This window comes from Oncorhynchus mykiss, chromosome 3 (assembly GCF_013265735.2).
Source record: "Oncorhynchus mykiss isolate Arlee chromosome 3, USDA_OmykA_1.1, whole genome shotgun sequence".
Lineage (NCBI taxonomy): Eukaryota > Metazoa > Chordata > Actinopteri > Salmoniformes > Salmonidae > Oncorhynchus > Oncorhynchus mykiss.
In genome coordinates, this window is record NC_048567.1 from 82,744,482 (window position 1) to 82,761,464 (window position 16,983).

Below are 16,983 nucleotides of genomic sequence, written 5' to 3' on the forward strand. Positions count from 1 at the left end.
TTCTCTCCAGTCCAGGCCCACTGTCCTCATAACCCCACCCCAACCCTTCTCTCCAGTCCAGGCCTACTGTCCTCATAACTCCACCCCAACCCTTCTCTCCAGTCCAGGCCCACTCTCCTCATAACCCCACCCCTTCTCTCCAGTCCAGGCCCACTGTCCTCATAACCCCACCCCAACCCTTCTCTCCAGTCCAGGCCCACTCTCCTCATAACCCCACCCCAACCCTTCTCTCCAGTCCAGGTCCACTCTCCTCATAACCCCACCCCAACCCTTCTCTCCAGTCCAGGCCCACTCTCCTCATAACCCCACCCCTTCTCTCCAGTCCAGGCCCACTGTCCTCATAACCCCACCCCAACCCTTCTCTCCAGTCCAGGCCCACTCTCCTCATAACCCCACCCCAACCCTTCTCTCCAGTCCAGGCCCACTGTCCTCATAACCCCACCCCAACCCTTCTCTCCAGTCCAGGCCTACTGTCCTCATAACTCCACCCCAACCCTTCTCTCCAGTCCAGGTCTACTGTCCTCATAACCCCACCCCAACCCTTCTCTCCAGTCCAGGCCTACTGTCCTCATAACCCCACCTCAACCCTTCTCTCCAGTCCAGGCCTACTGTCCTCATAACCCCACCTCAACCCTTCTCTCCAGTCCAGGCCCACTCTCCTCATAACCCCACCCCAACCCTTCTCTCCAGTCCAGGTCTACTGTCCTCATAACCCCACCCCAACCCTTCTCTCCAGTCCAGGCCTACTGTCCTCATAACCCCACCCCAACCCTTCTCTCCAGTCCAGGCCCACTGTCCTCTAGTTCATTGTCTGAGTAGGAACCATGAGAACTATAGCTGAGCTCTGTCGCAGTGTGCCTCAGGAAATGTGTAGGGCGAGACAGTAAACCCACTCCAGCTCCTACGGTATCAGCACTTAACGCATCATCTTCTTCCCCTGCTTCCAGATCCTCCTCATCTTCATCGTCCAGGGTACCAGAGTTACGGGTGTCTCCAGACCCGGTGTTGCTGCCCTGCTTCCCCCCGTGAGGACAGTCGGAGTCACCTTGGCCCTTGATTGCCTGCTCCTTGGCCTTGCGGCTCCGCTTCCACTTCATACGCCTGTTCTGGAACCAGATCTTCACCTGAACGGAACCCGGAACACAACGTCAGAACTGAAACACGACAGTTACACGAGGATAAACATGTCACTCAAAACAACCTGCGGCTCATTTCAGTGGGTCTAAAGATTTACGGCATGAATAAACATTTATCCAACTGTTATCTCTATGGGACTGCAGATGGATATGAGCTATGTAGCTAAATCTGGAGCAATATTTATTGTGCATGGTCCCTGACACATAAAATAATAATCTTTTCACACAATTGCACAAAAAAAAAGGATTGAAAATCAGTTCAGGGATCATCATGCTCACCTGTGTCTCTGTGAGCATGAGAGAGGTGGCCACCTCAAAGCGTTTAGGTCTGGACAGGTATTTGTTGAGTTTGAACTGGTTCTCCAGCTGTAGTAGTTGTTGACTGGTGAAGGCTGTTCTGGGCCTACGACACTTCCCCATCAGACTGGCCTGAGAAGAGGCTGGAGTGGAGACCATGAGAGAGAGGTTATTATCACATGTTAAACTATTACTACTACTACTACTACTAATAATAATAATAATAATAATAATAATAATAGTTATTATAAAATAGTTATAATGATAATAATCTATGGTTTATTTATGTCACATTTATTTCAGGTTCTTGCTCTTCTGTACGGGAGGACGATGGGGCTGAGATATAAACATTTTCATCTTTAAAAGCCACCCTTTCTGATGATATCAGTTTTATTGGACTTTGGTTTACAGTTGGCCTGAGGACACGGTGATATGGCTTTAGCAGGGCTATAAAACTCAACAGAATGCCATTAAATTAATGAAAATTTCAATAGCGGGACTTTGTTAATGAAGTGGACGTATTGCATCAGGTGTTTTTTTATTGTATATTGTAATAATAATAATAATAATCTCACACTTGTCTATCGCCTATTAATTAAAATGTTATTTATGACTAAAGGTAAATCATGACAGACAAAGAGACGTGATTATGGTTCAGGAGTAAATGTGCTACTGGTCCAACGACACTCAAGATCACCTGAAAGATGTAATGACAACTTATGTGTTTTGACTGCTTATTCTAGAAAATATCTGCATTTAAAACGAATAATTTACAAATCCATTATTTTTTTATTAATTCAGAAAAAGAAGAGCAAGATCTAAGACATGAAAATAATATTGTATTTATTTATTTCATGAGTCCTCCTACAATGTAGTAAATTCGACATATTGTTCAACGAAATTATAACGGCTAAATAATTCAATTAAAATATACTGAAAATATGCAGCACCAATACAGTAATTAGGTTTAATAAGCAAGAGACAACATTCTGTTTCAATAATTTATTTACAACTACTTTATTTTCACACAATATATTTTATAGCTATTATGAACAGTGGTAGAGAGAGACACTTCAATTATATTCAAAGAATGACAAATGAGACGCCTGAAAGCTACTTGCCACCATAGTCTCCGAGTCTTGGCATCATCATTCCAGCTCTAATCCAGTGTTCTAGCGGAAACCCAGCCATAACTGCTGCCCTTAGGTGCTCCGGGTACGGCTGGGCGAAACTGGGATAGGCGAAGGCTGTGTGCTGGCCACTCAGAGCCGCGACGGGGTACATGTGGGTGGGATACATTCCAGGGATGGCCCCCTGAGACAGCTGGGTCAGTCCCTGGTGAGAGAAATTCAATAGACCCTGTTTGGGGATAATCCCGGTCTGAATGTGGATACCGCTGGTGGTCCTCCGCTGGGATTGGGTCTCCGACCGGCGGCACGAGAATGGGTTGTCCTCAGAACACAGTCCCGGGGAGCTGTCTCGGTCCACCCGGTGCGCCAACAGCGCGTCGATTCCAAAATGCTTAGATTTCGCCATTGTGTACTTTTCCTGAGACTTTACACCAACTCAAATTATTCTTTTGGGTTATGATTGCTGGATTAGAGTTGTTTTAGGCGAAACGAAACAGCATCTCACCGAGATAGTTTTAAAACACTACTGTTTGTCTAATGTTTCAGTTTTTCTAAATAAATAATAATAAAACGTTACGTTATCACTTTCTTGACAATATACTTTTCCCCTCTTTTGTTCTAATTTGTCCGTCCGTGCCGTGCGGTGCCAGTCGCTCCTCTGCTTCCTTTGCGATTCGTCCCCACCTGAAACTGGCAACTTTTCTCACAACGCTCTGCAATTGAACCTCGGAAATGTATAAACGGGATCCTTGGGACGTCCCAACTCCGTCGAACCTCCCCAAACCCGCCCCCCCAAACCTGCCTCTGATTGGCTCATCTTCTTCCACTAATTGGTCTTTTGACCAATCAGATCAGAATTGGGCTGCGTGTATAACACAGCATGGGCAGGACTTTATAGCAGGTGTCAAACTCATTCCACCGAAGGCAGAGTATCTGCAGGTTTTAGTTTTTTCTTTCAATTAAGAACTAGACAACCAGGTGAGGGGAGTTCCTTACGAATTAGTGACCTTAATTCATCCATCTAGTATAAGGGTAGAGCTCGATAGCTGAAAAAGTCTTTTTTTTAGGCCTACATAGGAGATAAAACAAATAGTTAAAAACAAAAAAACAAAAACAGTCTTCCATCCGTGACATCACAGTGATTTCTGTCCATAACAGAACATATCACAATGCACGTAACACAATACAAATAACCCAATGGAGAACGACGAAGCTCAAATTTAACCTATCGTTTATGGAAATGTGTTTGTCACCTTTCTAAGAAGCAGCAGCCTAGGAATAATACGAGCCCCGTGCAGTGAGTGAAAGGCCTATATAATTTAGATTCTGAACATTACGCTTTCCTGCTGTCCATTGTCATTCATCTTTTTTTTTATAGATTCTAGACCTTTCCATTTAAAGACAACATAAATACAGCATTTTTGATTGACATGTCCACAAATTCTGTCGTCAAGAGGAAGACGTGGCCTAAAATCCAGTGATATAAATCATCTTTATACCACAAATAATAATTAACGTTAAATCTTTTGTTGATTTAATTTTTTGACTTTGTTGGGAAAAAGTTCCCAATTGTCATACTTGAGTAAAAGTAAAGATATTTTATTAGAAAATGACTCAAATAAAAGAGAAAGTCAGCAAGTGAACTGCTACTTGCTAAAAGTAAAAAAGTATTTGGTTTTAAATATACTTATGTACCAAAAGTACATGTTAATGCTAAAATATACTTAAGTATCCAAAGTCAAATTAAAAGTATAAATGATTTCAAAGTCCTTATATTAAGCAAATCAGACCGCAGAATTGTCTTGTTTTTGTTATTGACGGATAGCCAGGGGCTCCAACACTCAGACATTTATAAACAAAGCATTTGTGTTTAGTGAGTCTGCCAGATCAGAGGCAGTAGGGACGACCAGGGATTGTCTCTTCAAGTGCGTGAATTAGACCATTTTCCTGTCCTGCTAGTACTTTTGGGTGTCAGGGAAAATGTTTGGAGTAAAAAATTCATCATTCTCTTTAGGAAAGTAGTGAGGTAAAAGTAAACATTATCAAAAATACTATAAAAAACTTTATTAGAAATTATTTACTTATTTTTACTTAAAACCACTTAAGTACTTTACGCCACTGCATAAAACCAAGTTTGCAGTTTCTGTCATCCATCCACACGTTTTAAAATCAAAGTGAAAATGGAATTAGGTATTTTTTTCACCAAACATAAATGTGGTTGGCATTAAAATGGTTGAATCTTTGTATGGAATTTAATATGAATATAACATAATTATACGGAGAGTAGTATCAGAAATGTAAACGACTTGTTTCTTTAAGAAATAAGCTATATTTATATATTTTTTTTCATATTATGAATTATAATATAGCCTACCTTGTATTATATTTTTATTACGACAAGAGTACCAACCACAAAATATGAATCGAAAATCTCACCTTAATTTCACCTTAATATTAATTCTTATTCACTGAAACCTTTATTTTTCTCACAAATGTCAGGCTACATTTTCTCGGGCAAATATTTTGCCTACAGGACACCAATGACTATTTTCAGTCAAAATATGTCCAGAATAGTCAAGTATATGTAGAATATCCGTTTTGTCTTCATTTAAAAGTAGGCCTATGATCGAGGGTTTCCGCAATTTCAAATTCACCGTTATGAATGCCAGCGTTGCATAGTAACAACAAGGTTTTCAATGGTCTGATGTAATTAATCAGACTATCTGCTAAACTAATAAAAGGCACTGTGTCTATATCTTTGTGAAAGTAAAACCCATATGGGACCGTAAAGATATATTACCGGATCAAAGTCTGATTGACTGAGAAATGGGGAGGGACAGGGGTTAGTTGACACGGCTGTGATTGGACAGGGCTACAGTTGACTAGGCTGTGATTGGTTTCCAGTGTCATGTGGGATTGAAACGGGATTATAGGGCGTGCAAAGTGAAAGGAAAATGTTAGCGCCTAATTCAGACTCAGAAAATGTACACCTTTCAAATGTACTTCTTAGTAGTTGGTTTTCAGACTTACTGTATGGAGGTGTGAACGGCTTTTGCAGGCCTGGTTAGCTGAATACATTTAATTCAACCATTGAAAACCCTCCCACTTGCTGGGAAACACATTTTCTGGTGGAGTTTTCATTCAAAAGGGGTTTCAGTACATTTATTAAATAAAAAATGTTGTACCTTCAATTGGAGAGAACAATTCAGAATATTATGTATAAATGATAGAAAGCCATGTAAATACATACATATTCATCCCCTATTCAGCACCAATTGGTAGTTAAATAAAAGTAAAATAAAAAAATATTGTATATTTTTTTAGAGTTAGGAATCTATTTATGAATAATAATAAAAACAGGTTTGAGCCTTTACATACAAAATATATTGGTAAATAAAACATAGTGGTTTGATTGATCCTGAAAGTTGACATTTTCAATTGTTCAATCTATGAAATATTGGAAGGTGAGATTTGTGTGAAATAGGAGTTAATCAATAGTCCCATAAATCTACCCTGATAATCACTAATCATTGATGATTACGGTCCAGTCATCCTATGACTGCTGTCACATTTGTCTCCAGTGATCATAAGGTAAAATAGATCTGAAACAATTTGTTATTTATATTAACAAATCCCCTGATCCAATCGGTTTACTCAGTTACCTAGCTCTTACCAATAGCTCTTACCAATAGCTCTTACCAATAGCTCTTACCAATAGCTCTTACCAATAGCTCTTATCAATAGATCTTATCAATAGCTCTTATCAATAGATCTTACCAATAGCTCTTATCAATAACTCTTATCAATAGCTCTTATCAATAACTCTTATCAATAGCTCTTATCAATAGATTTTATCAATAGATCTTATCAATTTGTAAATTACAGGTGTGTTATTTCTATTGTAAAAAAAATAACGTAGATTTTGAAAATGCACTAAAAAGGGAATAACGTTCCATTTGTGCACACTCTTAACTCGGGTCGGAATCGGGCCCCCTACCTGGAAAAAGATAGTAACAAATAATTGAATAACCAACAGGCTAGTCCTGCTGCCATAGGCCTACTGCTGTGTCTGTCAGTTAGCTGGTAGTCAGACACAGCACCAGGCAAAGCAGCAAGCTTGTACCTGCATGTGTTTGGTCAGGGTTAGAGAGTCAGTGGAAGACGAGATGACTGAAACACAGATTTATCTTCTGACCTTGACACTTTTTGGGCTTTTCTACCGCTCAGTTTCACCAGCTGACATAGGGACAGTTTTCTCACAGTCAGCCAGTAAGACACACACACACGCATACACACACACACACACACACACACACACACACACACACACACACACACACACACACACACACACACACACACACACACACACACACACACACACACACTCCCTTTTCCCCATCTTCTACATTGTGTTAGATATTGTGGCATTGTAAAAAAAACACACAAAAAAACATACAACGTCTATGAAGCTGATCAATGTATTTCTGTTCAATAAACGTTATTGGTAGTTGAGAACACATGCTTATCACTGATTACAGGTATCATTATAACCATGATCACAGGCTGAAACTCATATCCCAGAAGGAAATGTGTCTGACTGTTCAGGGGGCTTTTTCCCCCCACTAATCATCACCACATCTAATCATAGACAAAATCAGCCATGTTTGAGAGCACTGAAAAAACTGGAGGTCTTGTGAGTGGAAATGTGAATGTTTTGTGCAACTTCTGGTGTGTGTTTACAGTGAACACTGAGGCTGTACCCTTACAATATGAGACAGTAGCCTATAGACTATTGTGGCTATTTGAGCATAATATAGGGAAAGGGAAAGGGGGGAGACCTAGTCAGTTGTACAACTGAATGTATTCAACTGAAATGTGTCCTTCCTGCATTTAACTCAACCCCTCTGAATCAGAGAGGTGTGTCTTCCTGCATTTAACTCAACCCCTCTGTATCAGAGAGGTGTGTCTTCCTGCATTTAACCCAACCCCTCTGAATCAGAGAGGTGTGTCTTCCTGCATTTAACCCAACCCCTCTGAATCAGAGAGGTGTGTCTTCCTGCATTTAACTCAACCCCTCTGAATCAGAGAGGTGTGTCTTCCTGCATTTAACTCAACCCCTCTGAATCAGAGAGGTGTGTCTTCCTGCATTTAACCCAACCCCTCTGAATCAGAGAGGTGTGTCTTCCTGCATTTAACTCAACCCCTCTGAATCAGAGAGGTGTGTCTTCCTGCATTTAACCCAACCCCTCTGAATCAGAGAGGTGTGTCTTCCTGCATTTAACTCAACCCCTCTGAATCAGAGAGGTGTGTCTTCCTGCATTTCCTGCAGGAAGACACACTCTGCATTCCTGCACAGTAGTCTATATGTGGTGTTCAGGCCTACAGTAGTCTATATGTGGTGTTCAGGCCTACAGTAGTCTATATGTGGTGTTCAGGCCTACAGTAGTCTATATGTGGTGTTCAGGCCTACAGTAGTCTATATGTGGTGTTCAGGTCTACAGTAGTCTATATGTGGTGTTCAGGCCTACAGTAGTCTATATGTGGTGTTCAGGCCTACAGTAGTCTATATGTGGTGTTCAGGCCTACAGTAGTCTATATGTGGTGTTCAGGCCTACAGTAGTCTATATGTGGTGTTCAGGCCTACAATAGTCTATATGTGGTGTTCAGGCCTACAGTAGTCTATATGTGGTGTTCAGGCCTACAGTAGTCTATATGTGGTGTTCAGGCCTACAATAGTCTATATGTGGTGTTCAGGCCTATAGTAGTCTATATGTGGTGTTCAGGCCTACAGTAGTCTATATGTGGTGTTCAGGCCTACAATAGTCTATATGTGGTGTTCAGGCCTATAGTAGTCTATATGTGGTGTTCAGGCCTACAGTAGTCTATATGTGGTGTTCAGGCCTACAGTAGTCTATATGTGGTGTTCAGGCCTACAGTAGTCTATATGTGGTGTTCAATAAAGCCTACAGTAGTCTATATGTGGTGTTCAGGCCTACAGTAGTCTATATGTGGTGTTCAGGCCTATAGTAGTCTATATGTGGTGTTCAATAAAGCCTACAGTAGTCTATATGTGGTGTTCAGGCCTACAGTAGTCTATATGTGGTGTTCAGGTCTATATGAGGTGTTCAGGCCTATATGTGGTGTTCAGGTCTATATGTGGTGTTCAGGCCTACAGTAGTCTATATGTGGTGTTCAGGTCTATATGAGGTGTTCAGGCCTACAGTAGTCTATATGAGGTGTTCAGGCCTACAGTAGTCTATATGAGGTGTTCAATGAGGCCTACAGTAGTCTATATGAGGTGTTCAATGAGGCCTACAGTAGTCTATATGTGGTGTTCAATAAAGCCTACAGTAGTCTATATGTGGTATTCAGGCCTACAGTAGTCTATATGTGGTGTTCAGGTCTATATGTGGTATTCAATACAGGCCTACAGTAGTCTATATGTGGTATTCAATACAGGCCTACAGTAGTCTATATGAGGTGTTCAATACAGGCCTACAGTAGTCTATATGTGGTATTCAGGCCTACAGTAGTCTATATAAGGTGTTCAGGCCTACTGTATTCTATATGTGGTGTTCAGGCCTACAGTATGTGGTGTTCAATACAGTCTATGATAAATGACCTGTACCTGACTACAGTGTCCATGATCAATGACCTATACCTGACTACAGTGTCCATGATCAATGACCTGTACCTGACTACAGTGTCCATGATCAATGACCTATACCTGACCTCAGTGTCCGTGATCAATGACCTGTACCTGACCTCAGTGTCCATGATCAATGACCTGTACCTGACTACAGTGTCCGTGATCAATGACCTATACCTGACTACAGTGTCCATGATCAATGACCTGTACCTGACCTCAGTGTCCGTGATCAATGACCTATACCTGACTACAGTGTCCATGATCAATGACCTGTACCTGACTACAGTGTCCATGATCAATGACCTGTACCTGACCTCAGTGTCCGTGATCAATGACCTATACCTGACTACAGTGCCCATGATCAATGACCTGTACCTGACCTCAGTGTCCATGATCAATGACCTGTACCTGACTACAGTGTCCATGATCAATGACCTGTACCTGACTACAGTGTCCATGATCAATGACCTGTACCTGACTACAGTGTCCATGATCAATGACCTGTACCTGACTACAGTGTCCGTGATCAATGACCTGTACCTGACTACAGTGTCCGTGATCAATGACCTGTACCTGACTACAGTGTCCATGATCAATGACCTGTACCTGACTACAGTGTCCATGATCAATGACCTGTACCTGACTACAGTGTCCGTGATCAATGACCTGTACCTGACTACAGTGTCCGTGATCAATGACCTGTACCTGACTACAGTGTCCATGATCAATGACCTGTACCTGACTACAGTGTCCATGATCAATGACCTGTACCTGACCTCAGTGTCCGTGATCAATGACCTATACCTGACTACAGTGTCCATGATCAATGACCTGTACCTGACCTCAGTGTCCGTGATCAATGACCTATACCTGACTACAGTGTCCATGATCAATGACCTGTACCTGACCTCAGTGTCCATGATCAATGACCTGTACCTGACTACAGTGTCCGTGATAAATTACCTATACCTGACCTCAGTGTCCGTGATCAATGACCTGTACCTGACCTCAGTGTCCGTGATCAATGACCTGTACCTGACCTCAGTGTCCGTGATCAATGACCTGTACCTGACCTCAGTGTCCGTGATAAATGACCTATACCTGACTACAGTGTCCGTGATCAATGACCTATACCTGACCACAGTGTCCGTGATCAATGACCTGTACCTGACCTCAGTGTCCGTGATCAATAACCTATACCTGACTACAGTGTCCATGATCAATGACCTGTACCTGACTACAGTGTCCGTGATCAATGACCTATACCTGACTACAGTGTCCATGATCAATGACCTGTACCTGACTACAGTGTCCATGATCAATGACCTATACCTGACTACAGTGTCCATGATCAATGACCTGTACCTGACCTCAGTGTCCGTGATCAATGACCTATACCTGACTACAGTGTCCATGATCAATGACCTGTACCTGACTACAGTGTCCATGATCAATGACCTGTACCTGACTACAGTGTCCGTGATCAATGACCTGTACCTGACTACAGTGTCCATGATCAATAACCTGTACCTGACTACAGTGTCCGTGATCAATGACCTATACCTGACTACAGTGTCCGTGATCAATGACCTGTACCTGACCTCAGTGTCCATGATCAATGACCTGTACCTGACCTCAGTGTCCGTGATCAATGACCTGTACCTGACTACAGTGTCCATGATCAATGACCTGTACCTGACTACAGTGTCCGTGATCAATGACCTATACCTGACTACAGTGTCCATGATCAATGACCTGTACCTGACTACAGTGTCCATGATCAATGACCTGTACCTGACTACAGTGTCCGTGATAAATGACCTGTAACTGACTACAGTGTCCATGATCAATGACCTGTACCTGACTACAGTGTCCATGATCAATGACCTGTACCTGACTACAGTGTCCATGATCAATGACCTGTACCTGACTACAGTGTTCGTGATCAATGTCTACTTGTACATACACAATGTGTGTGGGAAATAGGTGGTTGGTAGACTGGACAGATAAACCACCTTCCGTCCAGCTACAGCTATCTCGACCTTGGAACCCTCATTAAAGTCAACTCATTACTGAGATGGTGGTCATATATTCAACACGTTCTCATCATTCATTAATTGGCGTTGGTTGGATCTCATAGGACAAGCTTGGAGCCGAGCGATTGGTCAGGATAGGACGTCTCCACCGGTGAGAGTTAGGGTTTGGAACAGGTGTCAATGACAGTGGGTTTATGGGAAGTTTCAGAAATTCAGTTTTAGGAACATTTTAATCAGCATTGTAATATGGCAGTTGAACGTTCTGATTGTAAAGTCTGGTTGTAAAATCGTTATTATACATTCCAATGGGTCCAATTGGAGCGTTTTCAAAAGATATGAAAGCACGCATTAAACAATCGGGATTATTGTTTGCATAGCGAATCAAATCAAATTGTACTTGTCACACTCTCCGAATACAACAGGTTCAACTTTACAGAACATAACCTCACAGTGAAATGCTGAATACAACAGGTGTAGTAGACCTTACAGTGAAATGCTGAATACAACAGGTGTAGTAGACCTTACAGTGAAATGCTGAATACAACAGGTGTAGTAGACCTTACAGTGAATTGCTGAATACAACAGGTGTAGTAGACCTCACAGTGAAATGCTGAATACAACAGGTGTAGTAGACCTTACAGTGAAATGCTGAATACAACAGGTGTAGTAGACCTCACAGTGAAATGCTGAATACAACAGGTGTAGTAGACCTTACAGTGAAATGCTGAATACAACAGGTGTAGTAGACCTCACACTGAAATGCTGAATACAACAGGTGTAGTAGACCTCACAGTGAAATGCTGAATACAACAGGTGTAGTAGACCTCACAGTGAAATGCTGAATACAACAGGTGTAGTAGACCTCACAGTGAAATGCTGAATACAACAGGTGTAGTAGACCTCACAGTGAAATGCTGAATACAACAGGTGTTGTAGACCTTACAGTGAAATGCTGAATACAACAGGTGTAGTAGACCTCACAGTGAAATGCTGAATACAACAGGTGTAGTAGACCTTACAGTGAAATGCTGAATACAACAGGTGTAGTAGACCTCACAGTGAAATGCTGAATACAACAGGTGTAGTAGACCTCACAGTGAAATGCTGAATACAACAGGTGTAGTAGACCTCACAGTGATATGCTGAATACAACAGGTGTAGTAGACCTCACAGTGAAATGCTGAATACAACAGGTGTAGTAGACCTCACAGTGAAATGCTGAATACAACAGGTGTAGTAGACCTTACAGTGAAATGCTGAATACAACAGGTGTAGTAGACCTTACAGTGAAATACTGAATACAACAGGTGTAGTAGACCTTACAGTGAAATGCTGAATACAACAGGTGTAGTAGACCTTACAGTGAAATGCTGAATACAACAGGTGTAGTATACCTCACAGTGAAATGCTGAATACAACAGGTATAGTAGACCTCACAGTGAAATGCTGAATACAACAGGTGTAGTAGACCTTACAGTGAAATGCTGAATACAACAGGAGTAGTAGACACCTGTCTACTACACCTTACAAATACCTCTGGTTGTTTTAGCAAGGCTACTTAAAAATCAAGAACCTTGGCATGTATATACATAACAAACATGAGAATTTGTTACTGCAGAAAATAACGTAGACAACACAGTAGTAGACCTTACAGTGAAATGCTAAACACAACAGGTGTAGTAGACCTTACAGTGAAATACTGAATACAACAGGTGTAGTAGACCTTACAGTGAAATGCTGAATACAACAGGTGTAGTAGACCTTACAGTAAAATGCTGAATACAACAGGTGTAGTAGACCTCACAGTGAAATGCTGAATACAACAGGTGTAGTAGACCTCACAGTGAAATGCTGATTACAACAGGTGTAGTAGACCTTACAGTGAAATGCTGAATATAACTGGTGTAGTAGACCTCACAGTGAAATGCTGAATACAACAGGTGTAGTAGACCTTACAGTGAAATGCTGAATACAACAGGTGTAGTAGACCTTACAGTGAAATGTTGAATACAACAGGTGTAGTAGACCTCACAGTGAAATGCTGAATACAACAGGTGTAGTAGACCTCACAGTGAAATACTGAATACAACAAGTGTAGTAGACCTTACAGTGAAATGCTTTACTTACAAGCCCCTTTATCCAACAGTGTATCTATGGTCCCTTGATGAAGGCGTATGCTGACGTCTCACCAGTCAAACAAAGGATGTATTGTAGCTATGCTGATACAATGTAAACAGTCTCAGAATCACCCAGGCACGTGGTCCGTCATACACTGGCAACAGTCTCAGAATCACCCAGGCACGTGGTCCGTCATTCACTGGCAACAGTCTCAGAATCACCCAGGCACGTGGTCGGTCATTCAGTGTCAACAGTCTCAGAATCACCCAGGCATGTGGTCCGTCATACACTGTCAACAGTCTCAGAATCACCCAGGCACGTGGTCCGTCATACACTGGCAACAGTCTCAGAATCACCCAGGCACGTGGGTAGTCATTCACTGTCAACAGTCTCAGAATCACCCAGGCATGCGCAGACCAGCTGGCTGGTGTGTTTACGGACATATTCAATCAATCCTTATCCCAGTCTGCTGTTCCCACATGCTTCAAGAGGGCCACCATTGTTCCTGTTCCCAAGAAAGCTAAGGTAACTGAGCTAAACGACTACCGCCCCGTAGCACTCACTTCCGTCATCATGAAGTGCTTTGAGAGACTAGTCAAGGACCATATCAGCTCCACCTTACCGGCCACCCTAGACCCACTTCAATTCGCTTACCGCCCCAATAGGTCCACAGACGACGCAATCGCAACCACACTGCACACTGACCTAACCCATCTGGACAAGAGGAATACCTATGTGAGAATGCTGTTCATCGACTACAGCTCAGTATTTAACACCATAGTACCCTCCCAACTCCTCATGGGGTTGGGTCTCGACCCTGGGTCTCGACCCCGCCCTGTGCAACTGGGTACTGGACTTCCTGATGGGCCGCCCCCAGGTGGTGAGGGTAGGTAACAACATCTCCACCCCGCTGATCCTCAACACTGGGGCCCCACAAGGGTGCGTTCTGAGCCCTCTCCTGTACTCCCTGTTCACCCACGACTGCGTGGCCATGCACGCCTCCAAGTCAATAATCAAGTTTGTGGACGACACTACAGTGGTAGGCTTGATTACCAACAACGACGAGACGGCCTACAGGGAGGAGGTGAGGGCACTCGGAGTATGGTGTCAGGAAAATAACCTCACACTCAACGTCAACAAAACTAAGGAGATGATTGTGGACTTCAGGAAACAGCAGAGGGAACACCCCCCTATCCACATCAATGGAACAGTAGTGGAGAGGGTAGTAAGTTTTAAGTACCTCGGCGTACACATCACGGACACACTGAAATGGTCCACCCACCCAGACAGTGTGGTGAAGAAGGCGCAGCAGCGCCTCTTCAACCTCAGGAGGCTGAAGAAATTCGGCTTGTCACCAAAAGCACTCACAAACTTTTACAGATGCACAATCAAGAGCATCCTGTCGGGCTGTATCACCGCCTGGTACGGCAACTGCTCCGCCCACAACCGTAAGGCTCTCCAGAGGGTAGTGAGGTCTGCACAACGCATCACCGGGGGCAAACTACCTGCCCTCCAGGACACCTACACCACCTGATGTCACAGGAAGGCCATAAAGATCATCAAGGACAACAACCACCCGAGCCACTGCCTGTTCACCCCGCTATCATCCAGAAGGCGAGGTCAGTACAGGTGCATCAAAGCTGGGACCGAGAGACTGAAAAACAGCTTCTATCTCAAGGCCATCAGACTGTTAAACAGCCACCACTAACATTGAGTGGCTGCTGCCAACATACTGACTCAACTCCAGCCACTTTAATAATGGAAATTGATGTGAAAAATGTTTACCTACCCTACATTACTCATCTCATATGTATATACTGTACTCTATACCATCTACTGCATCTTGCCTATGCCGTTCTCTATCATCACTCATATATCATACACTCATATATCTCACATATCTTTATGTACATATTCTTTATCCCTTTACACTTGTGTCTATAAGGTAGTATTTGTGGAATTGTTAGGTTAGATTACTTGTTGGTTATTACTGCATTGTCGGAACTAGAAGCACAAGCACTTCGCTAACTCGCATTAACATCTGCTAACCATGTGTATGTGACAAATACAATTTGATTTGATTTGTAGACATCACTCCTCAGTAGAGATCACTCCTCAGTAGAGATCACTCCTCAGTAGAGATCACTCTTCAGTAGAGATCACTCCTCAGTAGAGATCACTCCTCAGTAGAGATCACTCCTCTGTAGAGATCACTCCTCAGCAGAGATCACTCCTCAGCAGAGATCACTCCTCTGTAGAGATCACTCCTCAGCAGAGATCACTCCTCAGTAGAGATCACTCCTCTGTAGAGATCACTCCTCTGTAGAGATCACTCCTCTGTAGAGATCACTCCTCAGTAGAGATCACTCCTCTGTAGAGATCACTCCTCAGTAGAGATCACTCTGTAGAGATCACTCCTCTGTAGAGATCACTCCTCTGTAGAGATCACTCAGTATAGATCACTCCTCTGTAGAGATCACTCCTCAGTAGAGATCACTCAGTATAGATCACTCCTCAGTAGAGATCACCTAAAGGAGTAGTGAACAGATGCTCAACAAGTCCTAGAGAGAGAGGACTCGCTGCAGACACTGTCCTGGATGAGGGGAGCAGCCGTGGTAAGAGGCTTTACCCCGGGCCGTAAAAGAGCCGTTCAGCCCTCAGCTATTCATACGTAAATGTGACACAGGGGTTGAGGGGATGTCCGTGCCGCTACCGTCTGACTTCTGTATTACACCGCGGGGGGGGGGGGGGGTTGAACACAAACACGACACTAGATAGTCAAAACCTAGATCGATTACACTCGATTACAAGGAGAAATGATTTACAGTACTGAATTTCATGAATCTACATTAAATTAAGTTCGACAGGTCTATAGATAACTACAGTGTAATGCTGGATGGGGTCTATGTCTATAGATAACTACATTGTAATGCTGGATGGGGTCTAGGTCTATAGATAACTACAGTGTAATGCTGGATGGGGTCTAGGTCTATAGATAACTACAGTGTAATGCTGGATGGGGTCTAGGTCTATAGATAACTACAGTGTAATGCTGGATGGGGTCTAGGTCTATAGATAATTACAGTGTATTGCTGGATGGGGTCTAGGTCTATAGATAACTACAGTGTAATGCTGGATGGGGTCTATAGATAACTACATTGTAATGCTGGATGGGGTCTATGTCTATAGATAATTACAGCGTAATGCTGGATGGGGTCTAGGTCTATAGATAATTACAGTGTAATGCTGGATGGGGTCTAGGTCTATAGATAACTACAGTGTAATGCTGGATGGGGTCTAGGTCTATAGATAACTACAGTGTAATGCTGGATGGGGTCTAGGTCTATAGATAATTACAGTGTAATGCTGGATGGGGTCTAGGTCTATAGATAACTACAGTGTAATGCTGGATGGGGTCTAGGTCTATAGATAACTACATTGTAATGCTGGATGGGGTCTAGGTCTATAGATAATTACAGTGTAATGCTGGATGGGGTCTAGGTCTATAGATAACTACAGTGTAATGCTGGATGGGGTCTAGGTCTATAGATAACTACAATGTAAATCTGGATGGGGTCTAGGTCTATAGATAACTACATTGTAATTCTTGATGG

At 42.8% G+C, this 16,983-nt stretch overlaps 1 protein-coding gene across 1 annotated transcript; it reads right to left on the reverse strand.

The window, feature by feature from the left end:
• Positions 1–372: 372 nt before the first annotated feature.
• LOC110505453 (motor neuron and pancreas homeobox protein 1-like) lies at positions 373–3,253 on the reverse strand. The gene is made up of 3 exons (XM_021584685.2): positions 2,555–3,253; positions 1,416–1,576; positions 373–1,124 (listed from the first exon to the last, which is right to left on the reverse strand). Exons 1-3 carry the CDS (start codon positions 2,967–2,969, stop codon positions 753–755), a joined length of 948 nt encoding a protein of 315 aa, XP_021440360.1. The 5' UTR covers positions 2,970–3,253; the 3' UTR covers positions 373–752.
• Between the last annotated feature and the right edge of the window lie 13,730 nt (positions 3,254–16,983).